Consider the following 24,627-nt stretch of genomic DNA (forward strand, 5'->3'; position numbering starts at 1 on the left):
GACCAAAAGATTTATGTCCCAATTAGAGACATAAATCACCTCTCCTGAGAGCCAAAGGAGAGGCTACATGATAAAGAAAAAGTACAATTCTCTCTAATACAAAGCTGAAAACTTCGGCCTTTTGTTCCATTTATAATCCTTCCAACATCACTTTCATTTCAGTCAAATATCTGAGCTCCAACTTTGGAACTTGCTGAATTCATTTTTAGAATTTCATTTTCTAACACAAAATGTGATGAGTTCTGGGGATTAATTAAGTGTAGCATCAACAAGGATTTTCTCTTTCTGCCTTTAACCATGTACTTCCTTTTCATTTCCTGTAAGTGTTTCAGGGCATTATGACAGATCGGGAAGCTAAACCACATTGGTATAATTAAATTAAAATTCTACAAATAAAGTGTGCACTGCAGCTTATTACTACCTCAGCAAAGCAATCCAAACTAACAACCTGTTGGAATGCTCCAAACAAACATCTAGATTTCTTTGTTACTGATATATTCCTCTGACTTATGATGGAATATGGTATCAGTTATCATTGTAATACTGGAGTAAATCTGCAATGCTTCTCTTTTCTCTCTGAATGCAGCAAATCCATTAATAACACTGCAGATTGTGGTTTATCTAAGATAAAAATAACTACTTTCCAGAAGGGTTTTTTTTTTCCTACATAGAGAGTCCATTTGTAAATAGATCTTTTGTTCACAAACACTAGCAAAATTACTCCCTTCCCTTTGCATTTATAGTCTGTATTTCTTTTTTTTAATAATAAATTTATTTTTTATTGGTGTTCAATTTCTATTGTTGCTTTTATTACAGTAATACCTTAGAAATTCATACATGAATAAAAATTTAAAGTTCATTTTGTTTGACCACCTTATTTTATAGAAATAGGATTTGGGTCCAGAGAGGTCAACAACAACCCTACTGCACCCAAATACCAAGAGTCTGCTATAAATAAAAGAGCAATATTCTTTAGCCTTTCTTATACCTTTTAATAAAAAAGATTTTAAAGAATTAAACCATTAATACAAGTCACATACTCAAAGTTCAGTCTTCACACAGTTGGTGATAGGAAAAGAAACAAAACTAAAATTCAGTCCAATTTATCTAGTATGAGGCTGGATTGTGTCATCACCTCCCCTCCCTTGTCCCCCCCCCCCCCCAATTCATATGCTCTTAACTCCAGTACCTCAGAATGTAAGTGTATTTAAAGATAGGATCTTTAAGGAGGAATGGAGTTAAAATGAAGTCATATGGGTGGACCCTAATCCAATTGGCCTGGTGTCCTTATAAAAAGAGATTAGGACAGACACACACACACAGAGGGAAGACCACCTGCAGACACAGGAAAACAACTACCAACTATAAGTCAAGGAGAGAGGACTCAGGAGAAACCAACCCTGTCAACCCCTTGATCTCAGACCTCTAGCCTTCAGGCTGTGAGGAAATATATTTCTGTTGTTTGAACCACTCAGTCTGTGGTAGTTTGTTACAGCAGCCCAAGCAAACTACACAAATACCTACTACAGAGAATCACTACATTTTATTTTCATCCTACAACTACTGATTATGAAAAGATCACACAAAGAGAAGAATGAGAGGCGTCTGATTTTTCATTTTCCAAAATTCCTACCTGGCTTGGAAATCTAATCTCTGCTGGTTTGATGTCACTGTTTAGGATATTCAGACCTTAATTTCTACTTCTCCTAAAAGTCAAGGTACATAGAATAATCATATAAATAATACATATTTGTATTGTGTTTATTGAACTAATTTATTTCCAAAGTCATTTTTTATTTGGAATTCTTAAAATTTATTTTGATTAAATAAACAAAGAAATTAATAAATTTTCCTCCTCCTTTGTCTTGCCCAGTGGGCCTGGTGCACACACTGTACCTGAACCCTTCTACAAACTCTCCCCATGGCTCTGAAGCTGATTTGTGCAATCACCTCCTCAGGCCCTACACCTCAAGCCAACACCTGGGTATATATTCCCTTCAGTTCTGAAGTGACCTTTTACTTTATAAGAAGTGCTGACTCGTAAGTGTAAGACTGTTTCTACACCTACGCAGACATGAATAATTCATCTCCAAAAATAAATTTTAAAAGCAACAAGATACAATTTTAAATGTTGAGGGAGTCCTAAATGTATTATGCCTTACATAACTGTACCAGAGGCTGCCATCTGTGTTTACCTTTGCTAAGAGAAGAACATAGGCCTCATTCGTCCACCATAGTCGTGGGCATGACCCTTCCTGAGGTGCCATGTTCACAGACCAAACACCATTACTAACAGTTCTACAAGACTCTCCGGGTTCTTTAGCTGTACTAGAACTTATTTTTAATTGGGGCTTGTCATTCTGACATTTTTCTTATAATAACACTGGAGCTGCAAGCCTATAATACTAAGGAGTCACACATTTGAAACACGCAAAACTGAATTCTAAGTTAATATTTCCAAGTTTTCTTTAAAAAGGAAGAAGTTAACATAGTGTGACTGAATAAAATGCATAAATCATATACACAAAAATAAACACGCACACACAGGAAAATGATCAGAAGTTATATCAACAGTGGCATTTAGGGTCTTAAATGCCCTCTCCACAGCAGAAAACTTTACCACTTCCTGGCATATACTCTTAGTTAGGTTCTTAATATTTCTTTTTCTCAATCTTGTCATTGATGTAATGGGAATAATGACAATTGCTACCACAGTTATCAAGACATTAAATTTGATCACAAGTCAAGGTGCTTATTAGCATAATACCAGACACACATTACCTTTCTAGCTAAATGAAAAAAATCCACTTGGGTTCTTACTGACAGCAAGGAGAAATATCAATTAAATGTACTAAGGTAGTATGGGGCCTAGCCTCCCTGACCAGTTTTAGGATAAAGGATGACCCTGTCATGTCCCAGGGTAAGTCTTGCCTACCTCAAGTCTTAGATCCCTTTGGGGCAGACCTTCATATAGTCAAGGGTGATGCCCTGGATTTTACCATAACAGAACTTTGGAGATGATAGAAATCCAGGGGAACAACTGCATTTCTATTTTAATATTTGAAAAAATGAAATGCAAAGAGATTAACACTGGTCAATGTCAGACAAACAAAAGCAGAGCTCCCCTGAATATTCAAAATGGCAAGATGTTACAGGGCAGTGCTACTGAATAAGGAGGAAGACACTCCAGTTAGAGACCTCCTGTGTCTGTTCCTAATGTCCCTCTTCTGACCATCTGAGTGGGAATAAAAGTGCAAGTGGAGTGAGGAAATTCTTGGGGGAACATTGCGGAGCACAGGAAATAAAACCACTATCATCTAAGCTGCAGCCTGGGCTCAAGTTTGAAAAGCAGTATGAGATGAAGCTCAAGTAACTCTTACTTTTCCTTGGAATTCTCAATTTGGCTTATCTGTTTTACACAACCAGGAGAGAGGATACCACTGGCAGAAAGGACACCAAATATTTTGACATTATGAAAGTTCAAGAAACCGGACAATAGAATGCAAAATCACCAGGAAGATAACCCAGAAAATGTGAGAGTGGGATTAAGAGAAAAGAAAGAAGATGGATTAGCAGTTTCCTCTGCTCAGTGGTTCAGAGAACAAATAGTTTTGTATTCCAGAAAGCCTGAAGCTAACTCTAATGCCTCCCTATCTCACTCTGAGATGCAGTAAATGACATTTTTTTTTCTGTTCTGTGGATGTAGCAATTCTCTCCTGTCCTTTTTAAAATATGAACTTTAATTTTTCTCCCTTTATAGAAGTAATGCGTGTTCACTAAAATCATTCAGAAAATAACAGAAAGCCTCTAAAATACTACCCATGATCCTGTCACTCAGAGATAATAATCACTCTAAGATCCAATAACAGTGAAAGCCTTAACAATAAATATATTCATAATTTCTTGAATGCTTAGGCACTTTTGTTATCCTCACAATTGATTTTGAGATCTAGAAACTCTGACCTAAAAATTGTAATCTGTGAATCAGAATCAGGACAGATTTCCACCCCAGACATGAAGCACTCTTCTGGAGGCTCAAGTGGTGCAGGAGTGCTTTTTATCCTGAGGTTCTCAAGAAGGTTTCTGTGTTATCCACCTTTAGCTTTATTCATTCTCAGGCAAAGTATATCTGATAGATCTTCTGGGCTACTTTAGAGGTAACCCTCACAGTTTGCAGAAATGTACGTGTAAGTTTCTACTTTGGCAATGTTTTTACTACTCCCAGACAGTGTAGTTTGTAGTAAAGTGGAGTTTATAGAAAGAAAAAAGGGAAAAGAGAAAGGGTCTGAATAAAGCACATCAAGTCTTATTTTCTAACTATAGGGCCAATATTAAATAAATGGAATAAACAGACTCTTTACACCACATTAGACAAATTCATAAAAATGTTAACAAAAAATTTAATGTCACTAGTTGGAGAATAGACTTTTAGAAAGCACTTCAAAGATCAACTAGTTCACTTTGCCGGCCGGCATGCAAATGTTAAACTACCTATGACCAGTTTGTGTTTTCTTCAGTCATGAAGACTGGAGACTCTTGGCTTTATCCGAGTAGTTTCCCAACAATAAAATTCTTAAACTCAACCCAAAACAGAACCTGTCTAAAAAAAGACATCAAAAATATTTCTCTTTCTCTTACTAAAACTCCCCCTCTTCTTGGAACAAAAATCAATTTACTTTCATCTTTTACCATGAAGACTTCATTTATTGAAACCACTTTTAGAATGCTGAATCATATTCAGCTTGTAGTCAAACATGACAATTTTTGCTTTTTCATGGATCTGTGTCCAACTCTGCCTTCCCCAAGGTAACAAGCAAATCCACACAACTTAGCAGTGGGAAATATCTTGTTTATGTTTAAATTGTACCTGTTGTGCAAAATGGCATATTATGTTTTACATATGTTGATTGTAGTTCAAGAAATATAGTAGTTTCTCTGCAGATTTGTTTTGCGGAGTTTAGCTATGGTACAGTGGTAGAGAAGGGGATACAGTAATATAGCACTCTGCTTTTAGAAAGCAGTAGAGAATTCTAGTTCTGAGTAAGGTAAGTAAACATACACCATTCTTTCTCTATAAATGCAGTTATAAATCTGGACAGGATTCATAAAGCAGCTATTTGAGAATCTGGAAAGTAAATGACAACAGCAGATTAGAGAAGATCAGAATATAAAATCCCATCAAATGGTGGTGAACTCTCCCTTCCTTTTCCTGCCAATAAACTTGGTGTGGACTCCAGGCAGCACAAAGCCTGAAATGAACATCAAATGTAGGTAGAGAAAGCTCCAAGAAAGACCTTGAGCTCTGGCTTCAGGAAAAGAAAGGGGCTCTGAATGCTCAGAAAAATTTATATATATTCTCTCCTTACCATTTTCTTACACCTCAGCATTCACCCTGGCAGCAGCATTGATAAGGTGCTTAAAATTATAATGGAAGAGAGCTTTCCTCTCTGATAAAAGGAGCAGGAATCCCAAGAGGATGGGATAAATCAACATTGCTTTTATTCATCCTCTTTCACTGCTTAGTCCTGCACATGAACAAAGTTGCAGGAAGTATTCAGTAGAGCAAGATAACTAAAACCTTAACTTTCTGGCTGGAAGACCAAAAAAAAGGAGACTTAGAGAATAGCAAAGTACTGGGATCACGCCCTCCGCCAAAGGCAGGCACTCAACCATTGAGCCATCCAGGCATCCCAGTTTCTTGGCAAATTCTAAAAAACATTAGAGGGCAGCCTGGGTGGCTCAGCGGTTTGGCACCACCTTCAGCCCAGAGTGTGATCCTGGAGTCCGGGGATCGAGTCCCACGTCGGGCTCCCTGCACGGAGCCTGCTTCTCCCTCTGCCTGTGTCTCTGCCTCTCTCTCTCTATCTTCCATGAATGAATGAATGAATGAATGAATGAATAAATAAATCTATCTTTAAAAAAATTTAAATTAGATTAAAAAACATTTAGAGGACAAATAATTCCTAGTCCCCTAATCTTTTTCAGATGTCCTAATAAAGGACTTTAACAAATAAATCTACAACTAACAATCATACTTTATGGTGAAAAAAAATGGAATGATTTCCCCCTAATATTGGAAGCAGAGCAAGGATATCCACTGCAATCACTTTTATTCAGCATCGTACTAGAAATTCTAGCTAGTGCAATAAGGGAACAAGAGAAAAAAATGAAAAGCATATGGATTGGGAAGAAAGAAAACCACTCCTATTCACAGATGACAAGTGTGACCATGTAAAAAATCCCAAGGATGCAACCAAACTTCTAGAACTAAAAAGTGACTTCTCATAAGACCATAGGACACAAGGTCAACACATGAAAATCCATTGTAGTTTTATATACCGGTAACCAAAATGTAAAACCAACACATATCTAACACAGGCACATACCTAACAAAATATGTACAAGATCTCTATGTTGAAAACTACAAAACAATGATGCACAAAATAAACAAATGGAGATACAATACAGTATTCATGGACTGGAAGTCTCATCAGAGTAAAGATGTCTACATTCCCCAAACTGATCTACAGACTCAACACAGTTCCAAAGTTCTAGTAGAATTTTTGGAGATACAGTAAAGTTTATTTTAAAATTTATGTGTAGGACACCTGGGTGGCTCAGTGGTTGAGCATCTGCCTTTGTCCCAGGTTGTGATCGGGAGTCCTGGGATCGAGTCCCAATGTCGGGCTCCCCGCAGAGAGCCTGTTTCTCCCTCTGCCTATGTCTCTGCCTCTCTCTGTGCCTCTCATGAATAAATAAATAAAATCTTAAAAGATAAATTTTATATGGAAAAGTAAAGGGACTTGAGTAGCCAAGACAATTTTTAAAATATGGAATAAAGTGGAAAAATAACACAATTAGATTTTAAGACTTACATAAAAGTCCAATAACCAGAATAACATGACATTGACAAAGACACAAATAGATCAATGAAAAAGAACAGAAAGTGCAGAAATCAATGTCTATCCATCCTTATATATCCATAGCCTCCATATATACATCCAATTGATTTTTGATAAAGATGTAAAGGCAATTCAATAGGAAAAATCAGTCTTTCTAACAAATGGTGCTGCAACTATTGAACATCTATACACAAAGTGAAATAAAACATTAGCCAAAAGCTCACATCTTATACAAAAATTAACTCAAATCATAGAACTGAATGCAAAATGTAAAAAAAACAAAACTATATAACCACTAGAAGAAAGCAAAGGCGAAAATATTTTATTACCTGATATTAAACCAAAAATTCTTAGATATAACACCAAACACACATACACACACATATATATATAGGAAAATTTGATAAGTTGGATTGTGTAAAGAGAAAGAGAAGAAAAGATACATGCTGAGGGGAAAACATTTGCAAAACACATCTCTAACAAAGGACTTGGATCCAGAATATATGACTCTCAAAACTCAAGAGGAAAAGAACAAATAGCCCAATTAAAAAATATGCAAAAAGGGATGCCTGGGTGGCTCAGAGGTTGAGCATCTGCCTTTGGCACAGGGTGTGATCCCAGGGTCCTGGGATCAAGTCCTGCATCGGGCTCCCTGCATGGAGCCTGCTTCTCCCTCTGCCTGTGTCTCTGCTTCTCTGTGTTTGTGTGTGTGTGTGTCTCATGAATAAATAGATAAAATCTTTAAAAAAATGCAAAAGACTTGAGCAAATGCTTTATCGAGTAGTATATAATGGATGGCAAATAATGAAAAGACACTCATTAGAATGATTAAATGATTAAAATCTTAAAGTGCTGGCAATACCAAGTGCTGGCAGGGATGTGGAGCAACTGAAACTCCCTCTCTCCTACTGCTGGTAGAAATGCAAAATTTGCACTCTAGAAAATAGTTTGTCGATTTCTTATGAAGTTAAACATACACTTACCGTATGACCCAGGAATTCCCTTCCTAGGTGTTTAACCTAGAGAAATGTAAATTTATATTTACACAAAACTTGTTCATCGACGTTACAGCAGCACTATTCATAACTGCCTAGAACTGAAAATGAACCAGATGTCCTTCAACAAGTAAATGGATAAATAAATGGAAGCATCCATCCATATAGTAGAATACTACTCAGCACTACTCAGCAATAAAAAGGAACACGTGACTGATACATGCAACAACTGATAAATCTTGAAGACATTACACTGAAAGAAGTCAAGTGCAAAGGGTTACATATTGTATGATTCCATTTATGTGGCAATCTCAAAAATATAAAACTATAGTGATTGGTGGTTGCCAGAGTTTGGAAGGAGAGATGCAGGAATTAGGCAGATTTCTGTTGGTAGTAGAGCAGTTCTGTATCTTGATTAGGGTGCTGGTTTTATGAATCTATACCTGCCTTAAAATCCCAACTGTATACCAAAAAAGTCCATTTTTGTATGTTAATTTTAAATACTAAAAGAAAATAAAAAATAAAAACAGGGATGCCTGAGTGGCTCAGCAGTTGAGCGCCTGCCTTTGGCTCGGGATGTGATTGCAGGGTCCTGGATCGAGTCCCATGTCAGTCTCCCACAGGGAGCCTGCTTTTCCCTCTGCCTGTGTGTCTGCCTCTCTCTGTGTCTCTCGTGAATAAATAAATAAAACCTTTAAAACAAATAAATAAGTAAATAATAAAAAATAAAAACAAATGTAATAAATACATAGTCATTTACATGGAAAAACAACCAGAATATGTACATGGATGCTTATCAGATGGCATTGTCATTTTATTATAAGCAACAAACTATGTCTATCCCTGGAATGTTGATTTCTATAAGACAAAAACCTTAGCTTTATAATCTTGGTATCTCCAGTATCCCACAGAACCCCTGGTATTTAAAGAAGGCACTCAATACTTTTTGAAAGATAAAAAATTGACGAAAATTAAGTATAAATGGTTTACATTATTTCATTTTGGTGGAGAACAGATACAAAATGGAATTTAATAAGCAGTTAGTGAAGGATAAAAGTTCTAGAAAGATAACTTACAATTACATACCTTTGTGCTATTTTTGGCTGAACAGGAGCTGGTAGTTGGAATATTTAGCATAAATATTCATGAATTTATAAAATTTATAACATTCATGAATTTATAAAATTCAGTGTGCATATGTGTCCCTCAGCGAGGACTTTACTATGAAGTCACTTAATTATAAGAAATTTTTAAATTGAGGTATTGCTCAATAATTCATTAAGCTACATGCATGAGATTTGTGGTAAAATTCTCCATTTGTTTTGTTTTGTTCTACTGCATAAAGCACTAAATACTTTTGAATAAAACTCAGGATTCATACATGATCATATGTGATCAAAAATAAAATTTCAGGGTTCTTTGTAAAAAGGTGAAATTTTCCACATGCACAGATATTAATAGTATGTTCCAATTCCTAATTACACTGCTACTACTATAAACTGCTCAAAAAAAAAAAGTTTTTAGAAAGCTAAAGAGAAAGACCATGTGCGTCGCTTTAGAAACCCAACATTTACCATCAAACAGTAGAAAGGGAGGCTTCTCTCCAGAAAAGATCATAGAAGAGTTTTTCTGAGCAGAGAATGGCTGACCAAGGGTCAAAAAAAAAAACCCAAATCAGACAACCTTAGTTCAAAATACTGGGGTCTTCACTTTCATGAGGACCAAAGCAACATCAATGCATATATTAAGTGCTGCTGAAAATAGCAAATAGCAGCATGAGAGTGGGTCAAAACTGTTAACCAATGACATAATATATAAAGACAATATCTGTTCTAGGGTTTTTCTCCAGGCTCCTTGACAGTGTTTTCTTATGTTTTTTTTTTAAAATAGTCTAATTTAATAAAGCTTATTTCATTAATACTTTAGAGACATATAAATATAAAATCTATAATATATAATATTTACTATATCATATATAGATATAAAATATTTTAGATCAACATTCAAGTTTAAAGTGGCCACACCTAGGTGTTTCCCTGTTACACCTTATCACAATATTGACAGTTTATCTTACTGTAGTATGCACACATGGAATCAATATAAAAGAGTCTCCTTTAAATTTTACAACCTAACACTTAAAACACAACCCAAACTTAAACTGTGATAGAAATGGGACAGATTCCACATGCATCTCTACTATTGATATTCTCAATTCTTTGAAATCTATCTATTAGCCCCTGAAAATTACTGAAAGCTACTCCTTGGACTCCTATTTATTAAAGAGGCTTTTTGTAGAATGTAGGATTTACACCAGAATAACCTCTAATTGAAAGTTAAATATTATTTTACTATTGATTTTCTCAACACTCAATTTTTTTAAATTAATTTTTTTAACATTTGATTGATTGATTGATTGAAGAGAGAGAGAGAGAGAGAGAGAGAGCACAAGGGCAGAAGGGCAAGGACACTCCCCGCTGAGCAGGGAGCCTGATGTGAGGCTCAATCCTAGAATCCTGGGATCATGACCTGAGCTGAAGGTTGATGCTTAACCAACTGAGCCACCAAGTGCCCTTGACTACTCAGTGTTAAGTTCCATGAAGGCAGATCTCTGTTGTGCTCACCTCTAGATTTCAAGGACAAAATGGTGGACACAGAACAACTACAAAGTAATGTTTTTGAAAAACAAAGAATGAATAAATGCATATCTATAAGACTAGGACTGAAAGTAGGATTATATGATTAAATTTTAGGGATCATTTTGGCATATTCCTAGATGACAGATACTGTACAGTTCAATGACATGTGTATTCTTTCACTCATTCATTCTGCCAACCAACGACTCTGTTTGGTTTCAGAATATTTTGGGTTAAGTTCTGTGTTCAGGGCCAGGGACACAAAAATTCCTAAGAAGATATGGTCAAGGATCTCAAGTAGCCTAAGTCTAGTGCACGACACATACACATATAGACCTAATGTAATTAATACCAGCCTATTAAACCTTGAGAACTATAATAAATATATCAATAGTGAGCTCTAGTAAGAACATAATTAATACAACAAGAATCAACAAAGAATTCCTTGAAAAGCCAATGATTCAACTAGGACTTAGAAAGACATAGATGAAAGGTGGCAAAACTGTAAATTGTTAAAGGTGTGAACTTTGAAGCCAACCATGTGAGTTTGCACCCCAGTCTACCACTTGCTGGCTGTGTGATCTGAGCAAGTTACTTAACCTCTTTGTGCATCAGATTCACCACAATACCATGGATAGGGGAGTAACTAGTTAAGTAGTTAATGTAAAGCACCTGTGACAGTACCTGAACCAGAACAAAAGCTAAGTATTTGTAAGATGAAGAAAGAGCAAGACAGATGTGACAACCTAAAAAGTTGCAAAATGCTTAAAAAAAAAAATCACATTTTTTTTCCACCAGAGAAAAAATAAAAGCATAGAATACATTAAGTATAAATTATGAACCCTGGGTGAAGTGTGTTTTGCTAACTCAGAGCCAGTTTTTTCAGTCATTGATCTTTTATTACAATCCATGGATTCTCCACCCCCAATAATGCCCAGATGCATCTGCATTCACTCAGAACTCCACACGTGGGAGCCCCAGGTGGTGCAGCAGTTTAGCGCCTGCCTTTGGCCCAGGGCGCGATCCTGGAGACCCGGAATCGAATCCCATGTCGGGCTCCCGGTGCATGGAGCCTGCTTCTCCCTCTGCCTATGTCTCTGCCTCTCTCTCTCTCTCTCTCTCTCTCTGTGACTATCATAAATAAAAAAAAAAAAAAAAAAAACTTCACACGTAATTTTCGGAGTGGGTTCACAAATCAAGGATGGTAGGCACTCCTTCAACATCATCCCTGAGCTGCAGATAACAGAATGGTCTATGGCTGTTACAAACTTTCCAGAAGAACCAACAGCTTAGCATGGAATTTTATACAACCCCATGTAATTATGGGCCTTAAAGTAGTTAGCCAAAAATTTAAACCTGAAGCCTGAGAGCACTGAGACAAACAGGACACAAAGGACTGGACAGCTCCTTCTCAAATCACAGAGGGGTAAAGAAGGCAACCAGGGCTGGCAGGTCCTTGTCTGAGAAGCAGACGTGGGTGGGCAAAGGAGCAGGTAGGTGGTCCCCACCCCCCCACCCCCAGGAGGACATGAGGTTGCTGGCCAAAATGTAGAAATGGAGCGGCTTTGTACTCACGTGGTGAAGGAGCCAGGGGGAGCCGAGACTCTCCGCAGGTCGCCAGCGGACACCTGGTGCATACTAGAGGCAGCAGGGAATGAGCAGCGAAGACAGTCAGCACAACAGCGTGGACAGACAGGGAGCAAGCCAGGGGAGAGAAAGAGAGACATACACAGTTTAAACAGAAATTAAATGAGTGCATCACCACACAGTGAATGAAAAGAAAAGGAAAATCCAGCCAGCCACGGACATAATCCAAAAAGCCGGTGATTGCGATGAAGCCAACAGGACACACGGCAAGGGCCGACTCTCAGGTGAGCCACGGAGCGGACCGGAGCATGGGGCAGGGCGCGGGCAGGTGCGGCAGCAGTGCGGACACTGGGCAGGGCTACAGGTGGGAGGCATCGGCGTGCTCCTCTCTCGCTCCAGGTCATTTGGCACATCCAAGGAGAGGATGCGCACACACATGCATACAGGCACACACGCACTAGAGAGGGGTAGGCTAGCACAGTAAACTCATCTTTGAGGAAAGTCCAGGTAAACTTAATCCTTTAACATAGTCCTCCTAACTCCAGAACTCTGGAGGAAATTTGTGTCAAAAGACAACCATCGTGGAAAGATGGCTCAACAAAACCTTTGAAGATTCTGAAGGTAATACCAAGAAAGCCTAACTTCATCACAGTGATGCTGTAATTCCACTCATACTCTTGGTAGAAGAGGGAAGCCATAGACTTCTCTATTTTCTCTCTTCTTTTATAAAGAACCTTCAGTAGCTATTACAAAAGATGAAACATAAAATTTAAAAAACTAATTCCAAAATTTGTTGTCACATTTACATAATAGTTCTCTTCGCTCTCTCAGACCATTTGAAGAGCTTTTCTGTAACTGTAGTAGGCACAGCAGCCCCATTCCTCTTTTCTGCTGGGTATGTAAGTCCTTACACATAGTCACCTATGAATCAACTCCTTGTTTTCCTCAAAGGACTATCATTTACAACCAATAATGCTTCTGAGCAGCCAAGATGATGGAATCCAATTAACCGAGTTGCCCAATTCAAAGTTTGCCAACTAAAAATCTTGCCCCTGAATATTATGATCGCCTTTCACAGTGTAGTCTGAATTACCAGTGAACTCAGGATTTCAGCTTGCTTAAGATCTCCCCAACGGCCTGAGAAATTTTATATTTCTGATCTCTCTCAAAGGTGCTGTTCAAATAGGGTAATCAAATTTACCTGGGTACCATGTTACTAATATATAAATATGAACCTAGATAATTTCCTCTATTTCTTTTTGGGGGGTGATATTTTTTAGATCTATGTTATTTTGAATACGATCTCAGAGAAATGTATCTGATCCATGAGCAACCCACTTATTCAATACATAATCATGTCTTAGACATACTGGTAGACACTGAGGACCCTAAGAGGAATCTCTAAGCATGGAAGAGAGACACGTAAATTAAGAACTATATTATTCTTGATAAATGGTGTGATGAACATAACCTAGAACACTAACAGGAATAGATAGATTAGGGCTAATGGCTAGAAGTAGAAGTAGATAGATTAGGGAAAGTGATATTTCAATGGAGTCTTAAACTTGAGCAAGAGTTAACAGACAAAAAGGCTGGAAGAGCGACAGAAGTGCAAAAGTATGAGGATGCACAAGGCAGTCCACTGCCCCAGAATAGCAATGATTTCTGGAGTGAAAGATGAGGATGATGGAGGCAATGATCAAAAGGTCCACAAAGCTAAGGAATATAAGTTTGACCTTTCTAGAAAGATCCTTGTAATTAGTCTATTGGAAAAAGCATTGTGTGAAGGGCAGTGACACTGGAAGCAAGGAATCATGAGCATAGTTTAGTGATGCTGTGGTGAGGTAACTTATATGGCCTTTGAACAGAGGCTGTAACACTAGCAGAGGGGGTAGATGTTGTGAGTTAAAAACATGGGAAATAGGGGTGGCTGGGTGGGTCAGTGGTTGAGTGTCTGACTCTTGGGTTCAATTTGGGTCATCATCTCAGGGTCGTGGGATCAAACCCCATATCTTGTGATATGGGGTGCACACTCAGTGGGAGGTCTGCTTGAAGATTCTCTCCCTCTGCCCCTCCCCTGCCTTCTAAAATAAATAAATAAACCTTTGCCAAAAGAAAAAAGAAAAAAAAAAAAGAGAGATGTGGGAAATAAATAGAAGGTAGACCACATGGGGTGTGTAACAGCGCAGGTAACTGCAAGGACTCCATGGCAAGGATGGGCAAGGATGTGGTGAATGGGCAGATGGTTCCATATAGACAAATATGAATGAAAAGGGCTCATTGGCTGATGAGCAGGGAAGGAAAGAGAGCAGAATTAACAAGCCCATTTTCAGCCTGCAGTCTGAGGTTGCTATCCAGGTAAAGATGTCACCTGAGATATCTGGGTATGAGTCTCTGGCTTTTAGAAAGAATATCTGGATAGAAAACACAGATGTGAGATTTATTCACTTATCTGTCATAGGTGAAATCTGGAGTACAGATGTGATCTCCTAGAGAAAGGCGAACCTGTGAGGAACACCATTGCTCAAGTGGAAAAGGAAGCCAGTTGTTTAGGGAATCACAGTACTTATTTCTCAAATATTCCAAGTTAACTCGCTACACCCAGCCCAATCCTTATCAGCTACAGAGGTTTCTAAATGAATTCTCCAGACATTTGAAGCCAGTTCTCTTTCTTCTAAAAGAAGACAGGCAAAAGGAACAGAAGTAACAATCTTAGAAAACAGGAAGGAAGGAAAGAAGGAAGGAAGGAAGGAGAAAAAAATAGAGGAAAACAGGGAAGGAAGGATGGAAATAAAGAAATATCTTTCAATTATCTCTCTGCCTTAGCTGCAAAAGTGAACTTGGCACAACCATGGCCAAAACAGAAAAGCCTAGGGGACATAGAAGGTTTTAGAAACTTGTAGGAAGGACTTAATGACCAGGCAATCCTCAAACTGAAAACTCCACCTGGAAATCCAGTGGAAGAAGTCAGATTTCAAAACAAGGATTTCTAGTAGAAAGAAAGAAGAAATCTAATTGCAAAGGGTGAACAAGAGCAGTGAGGGAGAGCAATTGAGGTTTAGTGAACAAGCATGACAAGATAACTAGGTGTTTGGTTTTCCTTTGAAAATGTGCTATCTGTATTGATTTTCTAAAAAATGTAGTGTTTTTATAGTTATTCATCATATATAATAATAAATATCTTTGTTAAGTTTTGCAGGTGTCCTTTTTTGAACTGAAAAGCATGTTATTGTGGTTCACAGAGGTTTCCTGAGGCCAGAGGCTGCTTAGGTGGATGCACCACTGCCCCCTGGTGGGAAGGAACAATTTTTGAGTTGAGGCTGTTTCTCGAACACCCTGCAGCTAAATCTATGCGGTCACATCATCTGTCATACGTAGTCTAAGTACGAAAAGAAAACAACCATTTGTATTTGTTTTTATATGTGAAGAAAGCCCAGATGAATTAACAATATGGTTGCTGAGCAAATACAAATTCTTTCTCAGTTCAAGGGCAAGAGCTGTTTGAAACTTAAGCACCTAGAAACAATTCTGTGTCTAATAAGGTTATTAAATATAGCACCGCCAGGCATGAGGATGAGAAGTCTTTACCTGTAGATATTAAGAACTTTTAGTTTTATTATAGCTTCTTAACTATCTACAAGTGACTCAAAACAACCTGAGCTGCCATATGACCTCCAAGATGGCTTTTCATTTACTATTTCAGAGCTTTCTCCCCAACCACTCGTTCATGGATTAACGCTAACATTTCTTGAGAGGATATGGTCAACCATATACTGTTGTTGGCATCCTACCTTTTTAACATATAAATGTTAACATATAAATGTTGCCAGTTGTATATTCAGCCTAAGAGAAGCTAAAGGCAAAGAGAAAAGAAAACCCTTGGGAAGGAGCTAGGAGTTTCACTAGCTACAAAATGTAAACAAAATAAAGAATACAATTGAATGAGCTGTCTGGATAATGGTCTGGGGAAAGTGCTAAGTGACTCTGATGTCCACAGTGACTTTGAGAAAGGAGGAAGCAGAGGAGAGAGGATCTCTCACACCAGCTCAGACTTAGAAGCAGATGCCAAAAAATGCAAACACGTTAAGAGCCCTGTCTAATGCTATTCCTCACCATATGCCATCTCAGAAAGAGAGGTGAAGTCAGGTTCTGGCAGTGAGCTATGGCACCTGTGTCACTGATTTATTCTAGGCACTTCTGTAGATTGTCATAGTGACTCCATAAATATGTGGCAAAGCATGCCCTGCTTCATAGGCACTGCAGGAAGCCAGCCATTCAGTACAAATCAGTAACCATGCATCACAGACCACAGACAGGAGCAGCACCTCAGAAGGTCCCTCACTGTGACAGGATAATGACCCAAGGCTGAGCCCAGAAGCAGCCTTACCTTGAGTTAGATTAGGCATATGGGCATTATATATAGAAGATACCAAAAAAGAGGCCCCAAATCCCCATCCTTCCCCATCCCTTTCTCCAAACCCAGGTAGACCTCTCCATTAACAAAATTAGATGAAGGGGTGCTATAGAATGAATATATACTCTAAATATCTAGTTATCATCACCGTATCTCAAACCAGTTCATCAAAACCACAAAGAAAAGAAAGGGTCCAAGAGGGATACCTTTTTTTTTTTTTTTTTAGATATTGAATAGTGAGTTAGGTTATATCCAGATAATAGGATCCACTCTCAGAATAGCAAAATTGAGTTGAAACACCAGAGTCCACAGGACCCCAAAATGGGGGTATTGGGAAAGTGACAACTCACTAACAGGCAGAAGGGGATGCCAGATGGAGAGAGATGAGCTCCAAACATCCAGCTCCACCAGCCTCCTGCTATTGGGGAAACCAACACTCTCCAAGTGACCAGGGTAAAAAGGAGGCCAACAGCATGCCTTCTTAAAATGAAACAGAGCATATTTATCTTGATGCATTTTATGACCCTAGATCACTCTTAATGATTTTCTGCTGCTCCCAAAAAATATATACCAAAGCGGTCAATGCAGAAAAGTTCTCTCTCTAGTATACGATATAGTAGTTATTTCTAAAAGAAGAGTGTGGTCACTGTGTAATAAACATGAAGAAAAATATGTCAGAGAAACCAATGACTGCTGTTTCTTGGACTTTGTTCCTTTCTCAACATGGTAAGGCCCCTAAACCATGCACATGCTTGGCGTTCTCTCCATGGTCTTTGTGCTCACAAAGGTAGGCAAGGGGCAGACTCACTCATTGAGTAAAGGCATGGATGTTCTCCTCTTGCTCTTCTGTACCATGTTGGCTTGATTCCTCAAGGAGATCCGAATCATAGCCGGGGCCAACCTACAGGGCTCCCCATCCACTTGCATGGGGATGGATTTGTAAGTGAGCAGCATGACCTCCCGACACTGGTGTAGCCTTTCCCCATGGCCCCCAACTTGCAGGGCAGCCTGTGAATTCAAGAGGCCAAAGGAAGCTAGACATTAGTTCTTAAGAGTCAGAAAGGTTAGAAACCCCAAGACCATGCTGCATAACCAAAAGGCCTTTGATAAACACATTGAAAATTGCTAGCCAGGAGTAGAATGAGAAATCTTGGATAAATTGCCTTATCAAAAATAAAGTTTCTAAACTTTTCATGAGCTTGACCAAAAATTCTCATTGATAGTCCATTTTCAGTTTTATGTATTTTTCAGTCTTAATCTAAAATATTACTTTAATACAAAATTGTCCTTTGTGCTATCTATTCCCAGTGAATAATCAATATAAGGAGAAAAAAAGACAATAAAAGGCATAAAGCACAGTTTAAGACAGCTTTTATACTAATTTAAATATAAATACATAACATATATTTAAATATAAATATATAATTACATAACATATATATGTATATGTAACCTATGTCTTATATACATACATGCTATAATATGTAACTACAGATTATATATTAAATATATTAATATTTAAATAGGCAGCCTACCCTTGGTTAATTTTCAAACTTGGGCAAGTTTTTTTCTTTTTACCAAAAACCTCCTCGAGCTACTTCTAATCTATATAAGATCAATGCAATCAATTAATAACTCAATTAAACACATTATCAAAAGTTAAGCAGCTTTGAGGATCAAAATCAAATACAGAGCTCAGTTCACCGTGATTTCCACAGAATGGAAAGTCAATCCAACATGAAAGGCCTGTTGTTAAAAGCAACAAATTAACATAACTTTCCTGCATTAGTTAAAAAAATATATGTATATGCAAACATATACATTTATATATGTTAAATTATATACTATATATTTTTATGTTGTATATGTTATTACATATTTAGTGTCATTTACCTTTTAGGGATGAATGAAAATCATACACCTTTGGTTATAAAAGAGTACACAAATTATACAACTTGATGAATATTTTTAGACACATATGTGAATCACCATCCAGATCAAGCTTTAGATAATTTACAGGTTTCTATGTGTTCCTTCTCAAACTTTTTAACTCCTCCTACCAACATGTTAGCAACCAATACTCTGATTCCTATCACCATAGATTCATTTTGTTAGAACTTGAACTTCATATAAACCATACTAGATGATTCTTTTGTGTTTCATATATTTTGCTCATCATTATTTTTCAGTAATATATAGCAAAATGCATTTATTTACTCTTCTGCTGGTAAACATTTAGTTGTTTCCAGTTTGTAGCTCTTGTTGATGTAAACTTTCTTGTACTTATCTCTTGGTAGATAAATATTCTCCTGGGTACATACAATGAAAAGAATTGCTATGCCATTGAGTTGAGATATATAATTAACTTTAGTAGATACTGCTAAATAATTTTTTAGTAAGGTTATATTATGCATTTTGAGTTATCAATTAGCTTATAATAAACATTAAAAAGGAGTCAAAGAGTAACACACTCAAAAATCTAAAAGGTTAAAACATACTATCAACTTTTTTTGTATGTCTCAATTTTGTGAATGTGGAATAAACTTTGTTAAGATTTGTGAAGTCAACTTCCTCTTCTTCAGTTGCCAAATATTTGTATTTATCTGATGCTTTAAATTTCTTTTTTTGTACTTGCCTTAGTTTGAACAATTGAAACTTAATTATCTATAAATGCAAAGAGAAAAGAAACACAAAGGGGCAAAAAGGCTAGAAAGAAAATAGAATAGAAACTGAGAACTACTTACTGAACACCTATAATGTTAAAAGCATTCCGTTGTGTGCTTTACATACAATTTTATTCAATTAGTTGGGGAGAACAAAAAAAGCAGAGAAGGATGCAGTGAGGATTTACTAAAATTCTTTTTGGCCTATTACCTGATCCTTTGTTATTCAGCTGAAAGGTTTTTCTTGGCTGTAATCTAACGATCCACTTAAGTCCATTAAATTAGAGCCACTATCTCATCTCCAGAATGTTTCTAAGGTATTTCCCTTGACTTCAGGTACTTCTCAGCTGAGAACTCTATCCCTTCATCCATTGTTCTGGAAATACCATCTCTTCTCCCCACTGCTACCCTTGACTAGGCCTAATTACAAATAAAAATGCAGAAACTGCCAGATGAGATCTTCTTTGAGTTTAACAGAATTGAACACTACTTTGAATACTTTCCAACCCCTTGGCATGAGAAGGCACAGCACTGCGGAGCACTTTTACTCATCTTCTCAGCCTCAAACATACAACAGCAGCAATACCACAAACATGTCCACAGCTGTCAACGGCAGTCCCATTGGCATTTCAAAATCAATCCAAGATCACTGCAGAGGCACAAGAGGAATTACAGTAAATAGCTTTGCAGGATAAAGACAGTCCTATTATTGTTAGCATAGCCATGTTATTTTTGGAACAACTTAGAGTAAAGGTAGTTTTTTAAATGCTTCTTAGAAATAATTATTTTTCATCACTTGGTGGTCTAGGCTTAACCACAAATATTCCCATGATTTGCTAGAATGAATCTTTACTGCTAATAATATGGTGATTTATTAGTGATACACATTCAATGATCTGTTCAATCTTGCATAGACTACTCTTGTGAAAACTTCAAACATTGCCTTTCTGATAGTATAGGTCATGATAGGAAAACAAAGACTTTCCTGGAACCAAGTGCATCCACTGTCATTTACTGCCCTGCTATCCAGACCATAACAACCTTCCTTCATGCCAGGAGATCTTCTGTCTTTCCAAACTATATTCCTCCCTGTGATACTTGTCTCCATCTTCCTCCAAGCCTGATCCTCTTTCTTACTACTCAGGCCCTTATTCTACTTGTTGTCCAATGGGAATAATGGCAATCTTGGGTCAGAGATGGCAGAGAAGAAAACAAAATACTTAGGAATATATTTAGCAAAGGGTATGCAAGAACCTGAAAACTATGCTGAAGCCATGAAACTATAAAACTTTGCTAAGAGAAATTAAAGAACAGCTAAATGAAGAAAGATATGCTTATAGTTTGGAATGCTCAGTACTGTTAATATGTCAATTTTCCCTAATCTATAGATTCAAAGCAATACCAATTAAAATTCAGCAGGTTTTTTTTTTTTTCAAACACAGTCAAACTCATTCTAAAATGTATATACAAATATAAAGGACAGAATAACCACAACATCCTTAGAAGAGCAAAGTGAAATGATTCATATTACCAGTTTGAAGACTTACTATAAAGCTATCGTAATCAAAATAGTGTGGCATTGCCATAAGGATAAAGAAATAAGTCAGTGAAACAGGATAGAGTCCAGAAATAGAACCACATACAATCAAAGGGCAAAGGTGCTAAGGTAATTCTTTAGAAAAATCTACTCAACAAATACTGCTAGAAAAAAGATTGGATAAATGTCTTTTTTAAAAAATGAAAAAAAAAATAAAAAATAAATAAAAAAATAAAAAATGAATCTTGATATGGACTTTACACTATCCACATAAATTAACTTGGGCTGATTTACAGACTTATACACAAGAGCTAAAATTATAAATCTTCAAAAAGAAAACCCAGGAGAATATTTTCCTGACCTTTCTTGGAATAACCACGTTTTCTTAAGAAGAGCAGCAAAAGCCCTAACAATGAAATAAGCCTACCTCATAAAATTGGAATTCAGAAGAATATTTAAAGTTCTGCTCATCAAAACAAACACTAAGTAAATAAAATGTAAGAATAAATGAAGAATATATTTGCACTAAATACATCTGTCAAAAAAACTTGTATTCAGAATATATAAATAACTCCTGAAATTAAGAATAAAAGATAAATACCTTATGAAAATATGCAAAAAACACACTTCAAAAAAAATGCAAGGTAACAATAAAGTTAAAGAGTAATGTGTCCTTACTCTCATTTTTTGCTGTTTAAGAGGACATAATGGAATGTACAAAACACTCATGATTTTATTCTCATCTCTCCTTCTGTTTCATCAGGTATAGTATTATAATAGCTTTTTGTTTCTGTTAACACATTTCCAGCACCTATGGGATATTACTCCTTAATAGGTATTCTTGTACATTGCTGTTGGGCAAGTAAATGAACAAAATTTCTAGAAAGCAGTTTTATAACTGTTAAGAGGCTTTAAAATATTCATGTCACTGACTCGGTAATTTCTTCTGTGGGGATATGTCATAAGAAAGTATTGTGAAAAGTGAACAGAGGCTCATGAACAATTATGTTAATCACAGGATTATTTATACCACCAAACATCCAAAGACCTAAACATTTCATAAAGAAAGGTTTTCATAAAGGAATAATTACTATATGAATTGAGATATTTATACAAGAAGGAGTAGTCAGCCATTTGTAGTCAGCCATTTGTGCTATGAGGTTTACTTATAATATTATTTTTATATGTTTAAAAACAAATAAAGCAATTGGAAGAAAACACATTAAAATATATATAGTTATAGGTTATTTAATTATGACTGATATTTTTATTTTCAGTTCTTAAGTGTGTTATCAAATAAGCACCCACTTAATATTTTTTCCTTGAAGAAATAAGGAACATACTCTCTTGATTGTGTGAAACTTCAGCCCTGGGAATTTCCCCATGTGATTTTTCTCATCAAATAACCTTTCGCTTTTCTAATTCATACATAAAAAAGAGCTTACATATTTGAATTTAAATTAACAACAGAAAAGCTGGCTATACTTTCTTTAAAGTTTAGGAGACTGAAATCTTTGGATTTCATACTGCATAGCAAATTAGGTAACCGATTCCTCAATCTGTATAATGCTTTGGGCTGTCTTATAGAGTTTGAGATTACTTAGAAATATGAAAAGACTTTCAAAATCATAAAGGCAAAAAATTGTGGCAGAAATAAACAAGAATTATAACACCTGATTATGGTCTGCATAGAATCCAAAAAGATAATTGGGGCACCTGGGTGGCTCAGTTGGTTAAGTGCCTGACTCTTGATTTAGGTTCGGGTCACGGTCTCATGGTGGTGAGATCAAGTCCCTGTCGAGCTCATGCTTAGCAAGAAGTCAGCTTCAGATTCTCTTTCCTTTTCCTCTCCATCCCCTTCTGCCCCTCACCCTATTCACTCCCATGCTCTATTTCTCTTTAAAATAAATAAGTAAAATCTTTTTTTAAAAAAAGGTAATTAGGTTACCAAGCACCCAATGCAGAATCATCTTAATTTGTAGGAATGTGTTTCAACCAGGAAAATAAATTGAAGATTTCTGTTTTGAAATTTGCAATCACAAGATAAAGAACCTAAAAGAAACAATGTCTTTTCCCATCCAGCAATTCTATTTGAATCTCTTTTCAAGTGCCACTCTGAATATTTTAAGTACACAAAAATATATACATATACCCAAATAACCACACGCCTCTGTTTATGCAATCATCTTACACAGATGTGGTTTTCAAATAATTTATGTTCTTAGAAACATAATCAGCATAATAGTTTTAAGAAACATGTAACTCAAGTTCTGAAAATTAAATTCTTTCTTCCAGAACAATAGTTTACTGTTATATGAGCAGTCAGGTAAGATGGATATGAAAATAGAGAAACATATGCCCATATTCTTTAAAGAGCATAGGGTGTTCAAAACTGCAATATACACTACATTTAACTCTGCTTTTTTGAAGTAGAATTTTTTTAAATCTTAGAAGCAATCTAAAGTCACTAGAATATGAGATCCAATCACACATTTGATGTTAGCTAGTATGCATTTTTAAATGATTTGTATCATATAAAGAGAAAAAATGATCAACGTAATTTTAGTATTCCATTTTCTCTTCACCAGCTTCCATCAACTATTATTCTTCTCCTTTTCCTACCAATGATGGGATAGGAGAGAAAGAGATCTGATAGACCTCCAAAACCCTTTCTCCCAACCTGGAAGGAACCCCTGAGCTCTAAACATGCATTTCAAATTGCCTCTGTCTTCCTAGATGTCTTGCAGGGTTTCCAAATTTAACTTCCATAAAACACAGTTGATCACTGGGTACTATATAGAACTGTTAAGTCACTATATTGTTCATCTGAAACTAATTGAACACTGTGTGTTAACTAGACTGGAATTAAAATAAAATTTTAAAATGTGGTAAAAAAAAAACCCACAATTCATTTTTTGGCAATATTATCTTTCTTTTATATTCTCCACATCTCTAATGTATTCACCATTTATCTACTGGCCTACTCTAGCCAGCCAGGATTCATTTATTCTTTTTTTTTTCACCCTTCACAATAAGTTACCTTGTCTGAATAACTCTTGAAGTTGCCTGTCCTCCCACCTTCATTATCACTTTCTTCCCTCGGGCTTCCAGGCTTTCTCATTTCTTCACCTGAACTTTGGTACCAACATCTTGCTTTGTCAATCTGCCTCCAGCAGTAGAGATTCTGGTTATCATCCACACAGACATCCAGGTAATCTATCTAAACCACAAATCTGATTCTGTCTCATTCTGTCTCTCTCAACCTTCTCAACAGTTACAAAATATTGTTCCTGTCCCATCCTTTCTCCTCCACACGTGTCTTTCTTCACTGTATGTGTCATCACTAAACCACCATGAGAGCTCTAGAATACCATGCTCTCTTAGGCTAATTCTCTCATAGAATGATACTTGCAATCTCATCTGTAGCCACTCCTGCCTCCTCTGTGCAATTTTTTGCTTATTTTCCATTTTATAAACACTGGTCTGCTTTCAGTTCTTTTTCTATCTTCACATATGCCTTTTTTCCCAGAATTTATGATGCCAGACCACAACTCTCGTGTTTTTTGTGTGTGGGCACCCTGAAGACAGTGCTTGTCTTTGGGTCCCTCTCATAACTGTTCTACGTAGCAGAGTGTCATTTACGAATTCAATAAGTATTTGTGGTTCCAACAAATGTTCAATAAATATTTATGACAGACATTAAATGAATGAAAGCAGGGAGACATTTTAAATAACAAATATTAAACTGATAAGAACAGATACTACACTGGGTGTTATATACAACTGATGAATTATTGAACACTACATCAGAAACTAAGTATGTACTATATGTTGGCTAACTGAATTTAAATTACATAAACAAATAAATGAAGGAGCTAAAAATATTACCTAGAATG

General features: G+C 36.6%; 1 protein-coding gene across 1 annotated transcript in view; it reads right to left on the bottom strand.

Moving 5' to 3' along the window:
* Positions 1-24,627, bottom strand: part of DGKI (diacylglycerol kinase iota) — a 341,172-nt gene that overhangs the window by 139,727 nt on the left and 176,818 nt on the right. Inside the window, exons 21-22 of the mRNA XM_072777355.1 lie at positions 17,340-17,539; positions 12,106-12,168 (exon numbers count right to left, since the gene is read on the bottom strand). Coding sequence (XP_072633456.1) covers positions 12,106-12,168; positions 17,340-17,539 — 263 coding nt within the window. The remainder of the gene's footprint in view (positions 1-12,105; positions 12,169-17,339; positions 17,540-24,627) is intronic.

Source organism: Canis lupus, chromosome 15 (assembly GCF_048164855.1).
Source record: "Canis lupus baileyi chromosome 15, mCanLup2.hap1, whole genome shotgun sequence".
Lineage (NCBI taxonomy): Eukaryota > Metazoa > Chordata > Mammalia > Carnivora > Canidae > Canis > Canis lupus.